The sequence below is a fragment of the Monocercomonoides exilis genome (genome assembly GCF_001643675.1).
Source record: "Monocercomonoides exilis strain PA203 chromosome Unknown scaffold6-2077815, whole genome shotgun sequence".
Lineage (NCBI taxonomy): Eukaryota > Preaxostyla > Oxymonadida > Polymastigidae > Monocercomonoides > Monocercomonoides exilis.
This window is the reverse complement of record NW_027150551.1, coordinates 1,847,796-1,862,874: the sequence shown is the minus strand read 5'-3', so window position 1 is coordinate 1,862,874 and position 15,079 is coordinate 1,847,796. Positions and strand designations below refer to the sequence as shown.

Below are 15,079 nucleotides of genomic sequence, written 5' to 3'. Positions count from 1 at the left end.
ATGAACGCTAACAAAAGATAAACTAATATTTAATATATATATATATATTTTCAACAAAGAAAGCAAAAGAAAATCTATACGTATGATTGTTATTACTCTTGAAAATAAAAACAATGAATCATAAATGAAACAAAAGGATCATTAATTTCAACTAAAAATTAACGAAACATTGAACTAAAAAATACGCAAAGTATTTAAGTTATATGCAAAAATACAATAGCAAACAAAAAGTTTGAAATCTCAATTAAAAAAAAAATAATATCAAATATTATAATATAAACCACAATAATTCAAGAAAAAATCCATTTATGATTACCCGCAATAGTAACAATTACAATTGTATCACCCCTGAGTTTTGGGTGGAGTGATTGATATGCACCGGATATAAAATTTGCCTGCTGCTTATCTTGAACCCAGATATGAAGAAGTTGCCTTTCCCATTTATCCTCTTCTGCAACGCCAACAGTTGATACTTTGATACCGAAAAGCTTCTTTTTCAGCAAAGAAACAGCTTGATCTTCAGAAAAATCACCTGGACGGGGATATCCAACTGCTCGAGTGACAGACACGCCCACAACATGGTTCTTGATCTTCGCAACATAATCCGTTTTCTTCCAGTTTTTGTTGGCATATTTAATCTCCATCTCAGCCTTTAAAAGTTGTGCATTGAACACTCTGTGAAGGAAGTCAAATGAAAGTGCTTCTGAGTTATCACTATTGCCTCCGGCGTTTGGTAAAGATAACATCCGCAAAGCTCCTCTAAATTGAACAGAAAGCAAGCGTAATTATTATTTTTTTAAATGTGCAAATTTCTAAATAAGAATAACTTCATACGATGAGAAAGTGAATTGGTGGAATGGAATGTGTGCTTCAAATAGAGTCACCAGGTATTGCGAAGTGTTTGGCGTGTTCAAGCAAGAAGAAAACGATATAAGATCATTTGGCTTCAAAACGATTGCATAGTCTCTGAATGAAAACAGCAATAAAAAGTGATGATTCAAATTAATTTTCAAATAAAAATTTTTTTCAAACGGGTTCGAGATAATTGTGAAATCCCCAAGAATAATTTCCCCTTCATCTCTGCTATCTCTAGCCGAATCCTCAATATCTAGGATAGGCGCAGCAAGGGCTTTATATCCATCTTTACATTTTGATACTAAGTCCTTGCCAACGGCATCCCGTGGCTTCAGACTTATCGATTCCATCGTAACAGAAACTTTGTTGCTCAATTGGAAACTGGACAGCTCGTGAATCTTCGCGTCCGCGAAAACTGGAAGAGTCTTCGCGGTTTTGAAGGTGTTCGAAGAATTCTTCTGTACCAGGGCAGTAGAAGCATTTCTGCATAGGTTGCATCTTTGGACCTTCGTAGTGGCAAAATCTAAGAGATGGTATTTCCTTGCATGACAGAAGTGCAGAGGTGGTAAGGCTCTTTTCATCGGGCAAACGATCATCGCATTCGTCTGACGAATCTTTTTCTTTTTCTGTTTCGAAACTAAAAACACATTGGTTTGCAGTATTACAAAATCGCGTTTCAACTTCTGATAAAGACATTTTTTAGATGAATAAAGCGAATAACAATTAAAAAGTAGATCTGAATTCTATAATAAAATTATTTCAAAAGTAACCCATCATTTATTAAAAATGCTATTGGTTTTGGTTTTTGAAAAATGTGAATAAAACAGATAAAGCATTCGTACGCTTTTTGATCAAAATATTCTGTTTAAAAGAATATAAACTGAGATGATTGAAAGAATAAAACCTCATTTGATTGTGATATTTTCACTTGATATAAGAAAAATTTGCTAAGTTTGAGGATCCTGAGTGTTTCTGGCTGGCTGATCGATGGGGGTATCATACAGATCTATTTTCCTTCTTAGCAGTGTGGGTCCTCCACCATAAATAGAAAGAAACAGCCTCCAGACCTGCGGAGTGACGCCACGATAATCATACAGTTTGTGCATCCCCTTTCTTGGCTCATTTGTTACGGGGTCAATCAGCCTTGTGTTTGTGATAGGGCCAGGCGGCGGTCGTCTTGAGCCTCTCGCAACGAACTCTCTCCAGGACGACAGCCAGTGCTCGTCAATCAGACACCACTCGTCGCTGAAGATCGAGTCAGCTCCATAGAGCATGTCCCTCTCCTTCTCTCTTCTCTGCTCCATCTCCTGCTCTTCAGGGCTCAGCTGCTGCGCATTCATCGCCTTCTCCTGCGCCTCGTTGCGCTGCAGGATCTGGTGCAGGCGCTGCCTCTGCGCAGCCGTGGTCGACGACTGGCCGAGCGACACTTCGATCATCGTGCTGTTCTCGCCCAGCGCCTGCACCAGCGCCTCTCCGCCGGCTGTGGTGATCGTCTGGTCCCACAGGCGCAGCAGGCACAGCGTCTCGTTCACCCGCAGCGCATCTGCAATGGCTGCTGCACCGGCGTCTTCGATGTAGTTGTTGGCGACGTCCAGCGAGACGAGCGACACATTCGCCTTGAGCATCTCAGCCACTGCGCGTGCGCCTTCTGCCCTGATCTGATTGTACCCGACTGCCAGCTTCACGAGGCTCCTGTTCACACTCAGCGCATCTGCAATCGCTGCGATGCCGCCTGCGCCGAGGCCGTTGTGGCCGAGCTGGAGGATGGTGAGGGTGCTGTTGGACGCAAGAAAGGACGCGATGTGCAGCGCCCCTTCTTTCATGATGCGGTTGTTGCCGAGATTGAGACTGGGGAAATGAGTGAGAAGAGAGTTATTAGCATTTTAGAAAGAGAAAGACAGAAAGAAAGAGAGAGAGAGAGAGATGCAGAGAAAGAATGACAAATAAAATACAGATGCAATAATAAAAATGCCAAATGATGATTATTACAAACCGAGTGAGCCGCTTATGTTTTGGCATTGCTTCCATCAGAATGCGACATCCACGAGACGATATGCCAATCTAACACAAAATAACATCAAAATTATTCACAGAAAATAAGCACGCAGAGAAATAAATAGAGAGAGAGAAAGGGATAAAAAATCAATGAAAGTTAGAAAGAAAGAAAGAAGAAGAAGAAAAAAAGAAGAAGAAGAAGAATAATCAAACCCTAGAAATGTCCAGATGAATAAGATTTGGGAGTGCCCCGCTCAAAATAGTCACAATCAGCGACAAAGCAACAGAGGAATCGCCATTGCGGAGGATAAGGTCAGTCACCCACGGAGCACAAAAATGAAACAGAGCTAACAAAATAAATGAAAAAAAAAATCATTAAATGTTTTTTTTTTGTGGCAATAATAAAAATAAAAAATAAAAACAATAACAAAAATGTTGATTTTTTGATAAATCTTAAGCAAAGTCAAGCACACCAAACAACTCTGACAGCTGCTCCATTTCGGTCGACTTTCCAACTTGTGCCATTTTGTCTTGAAGAACACGCTGAAGAAAAAGCGTTCTCCAGAAAATAACTCTTTTATGCTCATGCTCTTTTGTTGGTGAATGAATGGAAGTGGATGAAGAGGAAGAAGAAGAGGAAGAAGAGGAGGAAGAAGGCGAAGCTGAGGAAGAAGAAGGAGAAGTGGAAGAAGATAACGAAGATGACGAAGATAAAGTCGACAACGAAGGAGAAGAAGAAAAAACATTCAAAGAACCTGAAATCGGAGCAGAAGCAAGGCGATTCGCAGAGAACGTGGCCAGAGAAGAAGGAGAACCAGAAAGCGGAGATTTCATTGACCGCGGAGGAGAAAGCAGCTGAGGGAGCGCAGATATTTGCTGGGGAGACATGAACGAGTGGGTGAGAAGAGGGGAGAGAGGAAAAGCAGCTGGCGTGATTTGAGCAGAGCCCGTTGCAGATAGCGAAGAGAAGTGTGGCGAAGAAGGTGTGCTGTGTTGCATATGACTCGAGTACGAAGGCCTGGCTGGTTGCTCTTTCGAAGGATCAAGATCACTCCACCTTCGAAGGCAGAACTGCTTCCACAAATTAGCTGTCATAAAAGTTGAGTGCAAAAGAGATTCGATCGGTGCATGAAAAAGAATCTCATTGAGAAGATGGCAAGGGATGTCACTCAAAACATAATCTTCTGGACAGTGATATGCAATGACCCCGATTAAAAATTCAACAAGCGGTTCTATTTCAAGATAATTTGCTGCCATCAGGAGCTCTACAGATCGAGACACATCAAAATAGACTTCTGACATGTGTGGATTTCTGTGATGTGCTTGATAAAAAAAACAGTATTTTATAACAAAGTCCAAGGCAGCTCCGGATATTGTTGGAAAAAAAACAGTTCTATTGACGATGCTGCTTTGCTTTCCTTTCACAACACACATGCTTTTTCTTCTTGCTGTAAAAAACAATAAATAATTAATCATAAAAAAGCGTCAAAATGAGACAAACGTGGCCTTTTCAATTGTATGCTTTCTGGATGAAATTCTGGAGCAGAAATGCCTTTCCCAGGAAATTCATCTATTTTTTCTTCAAAAGTATCCAAAGATACAAATCCTCTAAAAACTGTGCATTCCTAAAAAAGAGAAATCCATTTCAAAGCAATTTAAAATAAACAAATTAATTTTTTTAATAAATATTAGAGCATACATGTTGTGAAGGATGCGGAGGAGCGTCTTTGGATTGCATTGAGAATGTTTACCATTTTTATTCCTGCAACCCAAAATAGAATCAAAATATACGATATGTTCTTTTTATGCAATAAAAAGACATTTTGCGTTACATGGACTGTTAGGTTACGTTTTCTTCTGTGGCGTTTTTCGATTTTCACCATTAAAGAAATTGATTTTAAAATAAAGTCAATTTTCAAAAAAAATAAAATGAAAATAAAAAAAATAGAAGAACATAAATAGAACATAAATTGATGGATATAAAAACCTTGCTTGAAAAAGTTTCAATCCTTTCAAGTTTCGCTTTAAATCATTCAACAATCATTCAATTTCAAAAATTAAGGTTGAAAAAAATACTAGAATGGATGTTGCACATTTCTTTATGTTGTGAGTGCGAAAAAAAAATCGTTTCAAAAAATAATAAAAAAAAATATTAAAAAACGCAATTCAATTGAACAAAGATGCAATATATTACTTCAGTAATAATTATCAAAAATAAAACAATTCTTTCAAAATAAGAAATAATCAGAAAAGTGTATTAAATAAATAAATGAATAACATTTAACTTAACAAAACAGATTAATCTTTTACAAATATTACTACAAAAGATGGCTTTTTATAATTCAGGTGTAGATGGAGGTGACATCAAGTCGTCGAGAGAGACCGACGAAGGCGGAGAAAGATCTGGAGTGGATGGAGGCGACGCAAGGTCAGACAGCGAAAATTGAGACTCTGCGCCCTTTTCTTTGTCACTTTGCTTCTCTTTCGTCTTCCGTCTGCCAGACTCTTTTTTGCCTTTGGCTCTCTTTTCTCGCTCGGATTTGTGGCTTTTCTTCACTTTCTTTGAAACTCCCTTCGTCTTCACATGGTCTTTTCCTTTCTCTTTCTCTCTTTCCTTCTCCTTCTCCTTCTCCTTCTCCTTCTCCTTCTCCTTCTCCTTCTCCTTCTCCTTCTCCTTCTTCTCCTTCTTCTTTGGCTGCTCGGTTTCCTCATCTGCTTCTTCACTCTTTCGTTGTGATGACGAATATGTTGCTTGGAAGGTCGGCTGGCTCATTCTCGAACTTGAAGTGTAGAATGAGACGAAGCTGCCGTCGCTTTTGGCGTTGTGGGCATTCTTTGCAGCGCTTCCTTCCCTTTCGTCGTCGCTCTCTTCTTCATCACCTTCTCTGGCTGAGTCAGCTTTCATGTCACTTCTTTTCCCATCTTTCTGAGCAGAAGATGTTGAAGAAGAAGACGTAGACGAGTAAGAAGCAGCCGATGAATAGAACGATGATGAAAAAGTGTGCCCATCGTCTCTTTGTGGATGCTTCAGATAGTAGTCAGAAGAGGACGAGTAGTGATACCTCACTCCTTTCCCATGCTTGCTGATAACCTCATCTATTCTTCTATCTTCCTCGTCCTCCTCTTCCTCATACTCCTTCCTCTTCCTCTCTCTCTCCCTTTCTTCTTCTTCTTCTCTCTTCCTCTGCTCCTCCACCGCCGCCGACAGCAAGTACCTCGACACCGGCTGAGCAGCAGCAGGCACGATAGTCATCGGCTGACGGAGCGATTCCATCATCCTCGTCACTCGCATCACAATGTGCCTCGGCAGCGGCACCGCCCGCCGCGGACCGATCATCCGCGCCACAAGCCCTTCGAGCTCGCGCCGCATGCGCTCCTTCACCTCCCGCGGCGAGCAGTCAAACACCTTCTGCGCCACGTAGTTCCCGTACGCGTCGTACAGAAGCGCAATCATCGGGTGCAGAGCAGCGTAGTTTGTAGACTCTGCCCTCCCATCATCCCCAGGGACAGCATGTGCCAGCAGCTCCTCTGCAATCAGCGCACGCAGGCGGGGCGGCGAATACTCGACACACTTCTCAATCACATTCGACGAATATTTTTGAATGGCGAGGTCGTAGAACGACCCTTTCAGCCCCACCACCACCAGCGCCTTTGTGTCGTCTTCAGAAAAGAGCATCAGATGCGCCACAACATAATTCCCAAACTGGTTCTTCATCAGGCGCGTCATGAACGGCACCAGCGGCTCCACCAGCTTCACCCGCTCTGCCTCAGCCAGGTGCTCTGCGAGGCGCTGGTAGATGCGGCAGCCGAAGACGTGCATGGCCAGCTGCTCAGGGTGGTTGGCGTTGAGGATGCCCACCACGATCGACAGGTCCTCTGAGGTGACGCCGGGGCAGCAGATGCACCGCTGGATGACATGGTTCGCGTTCTGGTCGAAGATGCACGCGAGCGTCTGCGGGAAGATCTCCAGCGCCAGCAGCCGAGACACGTCCTGCCCCGTCAGCTGCGCATACTCTGCATCCACGCTGTCCTTCTGCTGCTTGAACCACGGCACCTCTGCTGGCGAGGCATATCCATCGATTGCCTCTTCGTCAAAGAAGCTGTCGTCTTCATCATCAACACCCACCGCATCATCATCGTCTTCGTCATTGTCGTCTTCATCGTTCTCAGATTCGGTTTCCTCATCTTCGCTTTTGTTTGAAGATCTCTTTCTCTTCTTCTTCTTCTTCTTCCTTTTTCTCTTCAAGCTTTCTTTTCTCTTCTTCTCTCTTTTAGCCTCCAGTTTCTCTCTCCTCTTTTTCTCTCTTTCTTCTTCTCTCTTCTTCTTCAAGTCAATCGGAGACACAGCAAACTTATCAAGCCCGTCAAGCGCAGACTGCACCACCCGGCAGCCCGTGGAGTGCCTTGCCAGATGGAGCAGCGAGCCGAACAAGCACCGCGCAATCGTCTTCATCTCAAACAGGCTCCCCTTCTCAAAGAACTTCGTCATCACATAGTTCGCATTGGGATCCTGCACAAGCGTCAGCACCAGTGCCGGTGAGCTCGCCACCTCTGCAAACACCGCTGCGATGTCACGTGGAGTCGCCTTGTCCATCGCCTCGAGCAGCACCTTCGACACCACCTCGTCTGTCGATGCTGCCACCACATGCCCCAGCATCTGCTCCAGCATCGGCGGCTGCGCTGGGTTCGCCCGCAGCGCCATCACAAGCGGATCCTGCAGCGCAGTCTGTTGGTTCACATTCGGCAGAACTGGAATGGCTGGCCCGGACACTTCTGCTGCTGCACTTTCTTTCGCACTTTCTCCTCTTCCTCTTCCTTTTCCCCCGCCTCTGCCTTCAAAGCCAGCCCCACCACCAGCACCTCCCCATCCATCCCCAAATCCTCCTCGCTCAATATCTCTTCCTCCGCCACCGCCAACTCCTCCTCCCCAGCCTCCTCTCCTTCCTCTCCAATTTCTTCTATCACCTCTGCCCCGCCCTCTTCCTTTCTCTTCGCGACTTTCTCCTTCCTCTCTAACTTTTTCTGCTCCGAATTCTTGCCCTGATAGTTGAGCTCTTCCATCAGCAGTGGGATAACTATATGAATAAGCACCTGGATATCCCGCTTGCGGTGGATAAAATGAAGGTTGCATGGGAGCTCCTGGTGGATAATTCATTTGTGGCATTGAAGGATAGTATTGAGGATATCCAGCCGAAGCTGCTGTTCTGTCACTTGGGCCCGCAGTCCCTGCCTTTGGAGCAAGTGTTCCTTTTTCGGACATTCTGGAAGAAGAGAACTTCTGCTGCTGTCCAGAATTCAGCGAACCCTCCGCAGGTGGTGGATATGGAGGATAATAACCAGGAGGATACTGGGCAGGATACCCTGGTTGTGGATATCCTCCGGGAAACATGGTCGAAGGAAATGGCTGCGTGGATGAGTATCCAGGTGGGGGATAGTATTGAGGAGGATATCCTCGTGGAGGATACGTCTGAGAAGACTGTTGAGGCCAAGTTGCAGCTGGCATTCCAGAACCAGATTTTGAAGCTGTTGACGGAAGTTGCCCGTGTGAAGACGATTGGGGGGTTGGAAAAAGTGCTCGAGAATCGGGAAAAGGAAGCATATTTGGAGGGAAAGTTCCAGGTAAAGGTGATGACATTCCACCCGCAGTTGGAACTGATGATCCAGAAAATTTACCTGGTGCACCAATCGAACTTAACACATTATAAAAAGGCAAATTCAGATTTGGAAATTCCAAAACGCAAATATTCAATGAAACATCAATAATCAATGAAAATATTGATAGTTTAACTTTGTACGAAAGACAATAAAACATACGTAGCTGTTGCAGTTTTGGTATCTCCACTTTGTACTGAAGATGCAGATTTGTAACTACTCATGTGATCTTGAAGAGATAGCCTTTTAGAAAAAAGAAAATAGCACTTTATAAATTAAGGTATTCTTTGATCTAAATTTTTTCTTTTTTATATTCTTATTCAACCAAAATAAGATAAATAATTGATGCATGCTCGTTAAGGAACGTTCAAAATAAATAGTTTCAACTTTCCTGAAAATAAAATCCTCTTTCTATGCTATCTTCATCTTCGATTTAAATTCTCTGTTGATTGCTTCCATATTTATGGATGTATTGGGTCGATAAGCAGACTTATCTCCTGAAGGACATCGTAAGCAACTATTGTTTCAATATTTTGAGATTGTTGTGAATATTTGTGAAGCATTCGTAATCCTTTCAAACTTCTTCCTTTTGTTCATTCTTTTTGCTACATTGTTCAAACAACACTTCAGGTGGAGCACATTTCTTATCCAATTCTTTCTTTTTCTCTGTCAATTGATAATGTTCTTGCTGAAGCTTTTGAATCATTCTTAATAAAAGTTCTCTTTTTAATGCCAGCTTTCTCAAACAGTCAGAATACAAAAAAAGCTGTTCCCATTGATAGTTCACAAGCTTTGTTCTCTGGATATCGTGCTTAATAATACCAAACTCATCAGCTGAAATCATTTCATGACTTTCAATGAGAGGCCCATCTGCGATGGAAGTTGTTGAGATGGAAAATGAGAACACAATCAGGATAGAATTAATCAGCTCACTGATTTTGGTAACTGTGATGTTTGGTTGGATATTAAGGAGTAATTCTGAAAAGGATATTAATAAAATCAGTGGAAATATATTAACTCGCATTTAAACAATTAGCATACGGACGACTGAATGAATTAAAACAAAAACAATGCGAGGAGGATATAAAAGAAAATGCTGCGTTAATGGAAGAATATTCATAATCACCCTAAATGATATTTGTTGTTCTGCAGATTTTTTATCAGATAAATTAGTCTCATCAATTGTGCGTTCTTCTATTTTCTTTCTTTTCTCTCCCTTTGGATAAATATCTGATGCATTCGAATCTTTTTCAAACTTGGACATTTTCATTTCTTCATTTAATTGTGTTACATTCTTTGACTGCCGAAAATATATATAATTTTGTTCAATAATTCTTTGTACTAATATTGCTGCGCAAATTGGTGCTGGAATGTTAAACTCCTTCGATAATGAAAAATAAATGTTACAGTCGGATTCATCAGTAATAATTTCATCAAGTCTCTATTCGTTATTTATGAAAATAGTCTAAATGAAAAGCAAAAAAATAAATAGTCACACTTTCTTTAAATTTAAATATATTTCTTTTGATTCAAGATGAATATTTGAAAATACTGTTGTGGAACAGATGGAACTATTTGTTGCTTTAATTGAACCATCAGATTCATCAGATATAGCATTCACTTCTTCAAAATTCTTTTTGCATCCAACAGATGAAATTTGCTGAATTTTAGGTTTTGAGTGTTTTGAACGAATTAACTCTTCTTCATCTGAAAGTGATGAGTTTATAATACCTTTTTCATCGAGAAAACGATGAATTCTATTCAAATACTTATAAAGATGCAACAGCATAAACAAATAAAACCTGTACACAGTGGTGAATGATTCTTTTGAAAGAGCACGACATGCGGAGCATGTCAAGAAAATTCTTGGATTCTTTTGATACGCATAAATCATTGAATTTCTTAAAGAAGAATATCTTTTAATTATCGAGCAAATAAATTAATGTATACAAAGAAAAATGTTCAAGTCTTCAAAAAACCTTTTGTCATAATTTTCAATAAATGAATCAATTTTTCCAAAAAAATGAGAAAAATGTTGTCTTTCTTTTTCTGAAACAAATTCAGAAGAGGGCCACTTTTCATATTCACCAATCATTTTAAAATTATTCTCTCTTTTTTTCCAATTTGCAAAGGCAAACTTTAAGAAATCAAATAAAAAATGATCACGCCTAATAATTTATTTCTTTCAGTTTTTGAACATCATTTTTCTCAAAAAAATTTTTTATGATAAAACATATCTCATGTTTCTTTTATTAAAATATCAAATATTTATTCTTCGACCATTCTTTATATTTTTAATTGTTAGACATTGATTTAAAATGGCAGAAGAGGAAGAACAAGAAGAAGTTAACCCTCAAAAAAAGTTAGGAATATATGAAGGTGGAAGAGACGAAAGCACAGGAGGTTTAACTTTTGAAAGTTTATTTATGGATGTGTATTTGCCTAAATATTATTTCTTTGTATTTTTGCATTTGCTTATGTTTCTTCAAAGAACGACAGGGATTTGGAATAAATAGATTTCCAAATGGAGATATATTTAAGGGTGAATATGTCAAGGGGAAGAGAGAAGGGCCAGGAAAGTATTTCTGGAAGGAACCAACTGCAAAATATGCTGGTACGTATGCTTCACACAAAAAAGAAGGATACGGAGTTATGAAATATCCAGATGGATCAATTTATGATGGTCTAAAATTTATTTATTGTGATGATTACATTGTGATTTTCATATCTGATAGGTTATTTTCATGAAGGAAAAAGGCATGGCCAAGGAAAATATACTTATCCCAATGGAGACTCTTATGAAGGTGAATGGGAAAATGGTAAGAAACATGGAAAGGGTGTTTTTACGATTAAATCTGAAAACAGCAAAGTTTGCCAGAATTTTATAATGTGCTTAATTTTTAACATCTTTTTGTAAATAATTAATTTAAAGTATATTGGGATTTGGAAAGTTGGACAAATAATACGAGGAATTTGGGAGATTAAGGATGGTTCATACTACTGTGGGAAATTTGAAAAGCAACGGCCGAACATTGAGGGGAAATATGTCATGGTTAACCAAAATGTTGTTTCAGGTTCATTCAAAGAAGAAACAAAAATCATAGAAGTCCCTGTTTGATATCATTTTCAACTTAACGTGTTTATATTTTGCATTTAAATGACTGTTGAATGATTATATTGATAATTAAAAAATTTTTTTAAGGTTGAAGAAGAGAAAAAGTTAACAGCTGAAGAAGGTGGTGAGGAAGAAGAAGAAGAAGAAAGAGAGCCGACAATGAAAAAGGTGGAAAAAATAACATTACGTCAGTTTATTCCTTCAGGTTTCTCAGTGGCCACACAAGATGTTTGCATATTCATTTAAATTATGCTTTTGAGAATTTTTATTTCCATTCAATGAATTTCTTTTAACTTTTTGTATGAAAAATAAAATATTTAATTACACTTTTTATGTCCATTTATGTGAAAAGTCAATTGCATCTGATCATGATATTGAGGTTCTTGAAGGAGAACTTTATGTTCCTCCGGAAGAAATAAAACCAGAAAAAGAAGGAGAAGAAGAGGAAGGCACAGAAGAGGAAGCAGAGTGAATAAAATTCTTCAAATTCAATAATTATTTTATGGTTTTTTTAATGTCACATCTTCATTTCCTCCTTTTGATTTCTATGAAACAACGCACTTCCATTTTTGTCTTTTAGATGTGGGACATTATTTATGGTTTTATGAAAAAAACAAAGATTTGTTCCAGACTTTTTCTTCAATCGTATGATAATTATTCTGACATTTTCTTGCAATATAAAATATAAAAATATAAAAAATCGAAAAAAATCTTTGAAAGCACTGTGTGGAACAAAATTCTGAAAGCGAAAAATTTCGTCCCATGTCTAAAATTTCATTGTTTGGATTATTGGTTAATGTTCGTCAATTGTTCGAAAGTTTTGGTGAGAATGGGCTCAATCTGTGCAATTCAAATTATTGGACTGCACATTCTTTTGTTTTATTGAAAAATATTTTGTTGAAAAACAACAACTGTTATTGTTGAGTTTGCGATAATAATGCATATTGTTGAAAAAGTCAAAGAAATATAAGTTTAAGAATTATTGAAAGAATTTGATGCTCCGCCAAAAGCGTGATTTTTTTAAAATCAAATCCTTTTCCGTGATTTCTGCAATTTCACTTTGGTTTTGTTGTTTGTAATATCAAAATAGATGAAAATAACTTGTGAATTGCTAAAATCCAGAAATCTTGCAAATTGATAATTGAAATTATCAAACAAATTTTTTTGTCGATCGATTTGCTAGATATTTAATCAACAAAAATCAAATATTTTCATTAAGATATAATTATTAGACATGATCACATATTTTGTGAAAAATGTTAAGTTTTTTGTTTTTGCTGTTAACTTCTATTTCTGGTATACATTATAACGAATGCGGAAGTGGAATGAACAAGCTTCGTCTCGTAAAAGTTACATCAAATCCATATCCTCCAAATTTTAACAACAAATATACAACGCTTAAAATAACCTTGAATGCAACTGCGACTATTCAAGACGGAACATTTGCATTTAAACAACTCAAAGATTCCGTTTTTTGCGGTTCTGGAGCAATGAAGGTGGACATGCTGAAGTATTCTGATGTAGCAAATGTTTCAACCCCAATTCCTGTTGGACCAGTGGAGTTCACAATAAAATACAAGCAGGCTTCAACCCCGTGTCCATTAGCCGATTATTCTCTTTATTTGGGAGATAATAATAATCCAGGTGCTGGAGATTTATGTGTGAATATTTGGTAAGGATCCATTCTGGGTTTATATTGCTGAAGAATAACACAGAACTAATTTATAATTTGATAGACATTTTATTTAATTGATTAATTTTTTTTGTATTTTTTCTCAAAAAGAGATTTGTTTTTATTTTTTAATTTAGTTTTTTAAAACTAAAATTTTCTTTCAAATAAAATAAATAAAATAAAATAAAATAAAAAACAAATTATTCAAAAATGGGAAATAGAGAAAGAACATTCAAAACATTCTTCCTTTTGTCGAAAATTACGCATGTGTGCTTTGCTCAGGGCTTCAGAGCAGGAAGCGCCTCAGCACGCGCAACCCTCAGATAGCGGGGCATCTGGGAGATGTCTGCATCTCTGTTCCCCTTCCCGTGGATCCAGTTCTTCACCCTTTTCTTGAAGTTGATCGGCATCCTGTCGAACACCCACAGGTACCTCTGCTGCAGCGGTGTCGGTCGGAACACCCAGCACCTCCGCTTCCCCATCTGTGCTCGCAGCGTTTCACGCTTGGCTCTTCTGCCCTTTTCGCACACAAGCGCTGCTGCCTCAGAGCCAGACAGCGAAGAAGGCAGCTTCCCTCCTGCAAACAGACCTGCAGGAACAAGAGGCACAACAACCTGCACGACCTGCTGCACCAGCAAGCTCGCTCTATTTTCATCCAGCACAACGTTACAGGGAATCGCAGAATCGTTGGGCTCAACTTCTGCATTGGTACTTTCTCGAACAACTCGCCAGCATCCCTCCCATTCTGGTGGTGCTGCAAACACTGCATCAAAAAGTGCCTCCCCAGCAAGAGCCGGCTGGAGATGGCTGGCTGTGCACAGTTTGTCTTCCATTTCCCAGCAGCCCAGCTGAGCCTGCGCAGTGCAAGCAAAGTCTGCAAAGCTGAACTTTCCCTTGTCTGCCTCTGCACCAGACAGACAGCCTGACCACTCACTTCCACCTTCACGAGACTTCCCTTCAAGCTCCCTCCAAACCCCTGCAGAAGCACAGCCAGCTGTCTTGCCTGCGCCATGCGGTCTCGAGCGAACATGCAATTCTGCCAGCGCTGGGCATCCGCGCCGAGGGTGCAGCTCCACCTGCTCCATCAGCTGGTCCAGCGTCTCCATCTTGATTTTCTTCATCTGCTTCTTCACCTTCGGATACAGCTCATAGAAGTTCGCCTTCTCCTGCAGCTCCCCCTGCCCTCCCCAGCCTTCTCCGCATTCGCCTCCTCCCCAGCATTCCTGTGCTGCTGCACCAATTCCCTCACTCAATCCCGGCCCATTCACAGCTCCATCGCCTGCCCTGCCCACTGCTGCCTCTTCTGCCGCCTCCCACATCACCCGCTCTGCCTCGTCCACAACCCAGTCTTTCCCCACCCACACCCCAAACATCTTGTGGAAGATCCTTGCCTCTTTGATCTCCACCCGGATCGTCTTCTCCCGCAGCCTCTGCGCCTTTTCTGCCTCCTCCCTCAGCGCCTCATCCACCCCTGCCTCTTCTGTGCCTGAGCCAGCGCCCCCTTTCACCCCTGCCAACAGCGCAACCTCTGAAATGCTCCCTGCCCTCCGCTGCACCTCGCTGTCGTAGCTCCGCCAAAGGCTCACCAGCACCTCCCTCTTGTTCTTCACGAAGCTGTCGCCCCACCCGAGTATCTTTGCCAGGGGTCTTGCCAGCCCCTCTGGCCCCAGCCCATCTGCAGGCATCCACGAATCTCTCTCTTGCTCTTCTTTGGGCTCCGCAGAGTCAGACGGGGGTTCCTCCTTCTGCGCCTTTGAAGAATGTCCCAGATCGAGACACACAGGCAGCTG

The 15,079-nt window shown here is 40.7% G+C and overlaps 6 protein-coding genes across 6 annotated transcripts; 2 read left to right on the top strand and 4 right to left on the bottom strand.

Annotated features, from left to right (window-relative positions):
* Positions 1–28: 28 nt before the first annotated feature.
* MONOS_13616 (putative Signal transducing adapter molecule 2) lies at positions 29–1,593 on the bottom strand. Its single transcript, XM_067866333.1, has 3 exons — positions 1,033–1,593; positions 835–966; positions 29–759 (listed from the first exon to the last, which is right to left on the bottom strand). The coding sequence occupies exons 1-3, from the start codon at positions 1,449–1,451 to the stop codon at positions 291–293; spliced, it is 1,020 nt and encodes a 339-aa protein (XP_067734035.1). The 5' UTR covers positions 1,452–1,593; the 3' UTR covers positions 29–290.
* A 90-nt stretch (positions 1,594–1,683) lies between these two features.
* On the bottom strand, positions 1,684–4,588 carry MONOS_13615 (putative Signal transducing adapter molecule 2; the record flags this gene model as incomplete). Its single annotated transcript, XM_067866332.1, has 6 exons — positions 1,684–2,703; positions 2,849–2,916; positions 3,064–3,197; positions 3,324–4,298; positions 4,352–4,475; positions 4,550–4,588. 6 exons carry the CDS (start codon positions 4,586–4,588, stop codon positions 1,803–1,805), a joined length of 2,241 nt encoding a protein of 746 aa, XP_067734034.1. The 3' UTR covers positions 1,684–1,802.
* Positions 4,589–4,931: 343 nt separating this feature from the next.
* On the bottom strand, positions 4,932–8,726 carry MONOS_13614 (putative RNA binding protein; the record flags this gene model as incomplete). Its single annotated transcript, XM_067866331.1, has 2 exons — positions 4,932–8,540; positions 8,665–8,726. 2 exons carry the CDS (start codon positions 8,724–8,726, stop codon positions 5,186–5,188), a joined length of 3,417 nt encoding a protein of 1,138 aa, XP_067734033.1. The 3' UTR covers positions 4,932–5,185.
* Positions 8,727–10,787: 2,061 nt separating this feature from the next.
* On the top strand, positions 10,788–12,196 carry MONOS_13613 (putative meichroacidin). Its single transcript, XM_067866330.1, has 6 exons — positions 10,788–10,905; positions 10,994–11,185; positions 11,238–11,371; positions 11,435–11,614; positions 11,705–11,845; positions 11,970–12,196. The coding sequence occupies exons 1-6, from the start codon at positions 10,821–10,823 to the stop codon at positions 12,087–12,089; spliced, it is 852 nt and encodes a 283-aa protein (XP_067734032.1). The 5' UTR covers positions 10,788–10,820; the 3' UTR covers positions 12,090–12,196.
* Positions 12,197–12,851: 655 nt separating this feature from the next.
* Positions 12,852–13,489, top strand: MONOS_13612 (uncharacterized protein). The gene has a single exon (XM_067866329.1). It carries the CDS (start codon positions 12,874–12,876, stop codon positions 13,291–13,293), a length of 420 nt encoding a protein of 139 aa, XP_067734031.1. The 5' UTR covers positions 12,852–12,873; the 3' UTR covers positions 13,294–13,489.
* MONOS_13611 (uncharacterized protein) lies at positions 13,404–14,122 on the bottom strand (the record flags this gene model as incomplete). The annotated part of the gene is made up of 1 exon (XM_067866328.1): positions 13,404–14,122. The coding sequence occupies one exon, from the start codon at positions 14,120–14,122 to the stop codon at positions 13,568–13,570; it is 555 nt and encodes a 184-aa protein (XP_067734030.1). The 3' UTR covers positions 13,404–13,567.
* Positions 14,123–15,079: the final 957 nt, after the last annotated feature.

What these genes read in the sequence shown, in the direction of transcription:
- MONOS_13612 (XM_067866329.1), top strand. Translation starts at nt 12,874, where the DNA reads ATGTTAAGTTTTTTGTTTTTGCTGTTAACTTCTATTTCTGGTATACAT.
- MONOS_13616 (XM_067866333.1), bottom strand. Translation starts at nt 1,451, where the DNA reads ATGATCGTTTGCCCGATGAAAAGAGCCTTACCACCTCTGCACTTCTGT. An exon ending in TTCACAATTATCTCGAACCC is followed by an intron (nt 967 to 1,032) that starts GTTTGAAAAAAA and finishes GTTTTCATTCAG; the next exon opens with AGACTATGCAATCGTTTTGA. An exon ending in CACCAATTCACTTTCTCATC is followed by an intron (nt 760 to 834) that starts GTATGAAGTTAT and finishes TGTTCAATTTAG; the next exon opens with AGGAGCTTTGCGGATGTTAT.
- MONOS_13613 (XM_067866330.1), top strand. Translation starts at nt 10,821, where the DNA reads ATGGCAGAAGAGGAAGAACAAGAAGAAGTTAACCCTCAAAAAAAGTTA. An exon ending in AGATGGATCAATTTATGATG is followed by an intron (nt 11,186 to 11,237) that starts GTCTAAAATTTA and finishes CATATCTGATAG; the next exon opens with GTTATTTTCATGAAGGAAAA. An exon ending in TTAAATCTGAAAACAGCAAA is followed by an intron (nt 11,372 to 11,434) that starts GTTTGCCAGAAT and finishes ATTAATTTAAAG; the next exon opens with TATATTGGGATTTGGAAAGT.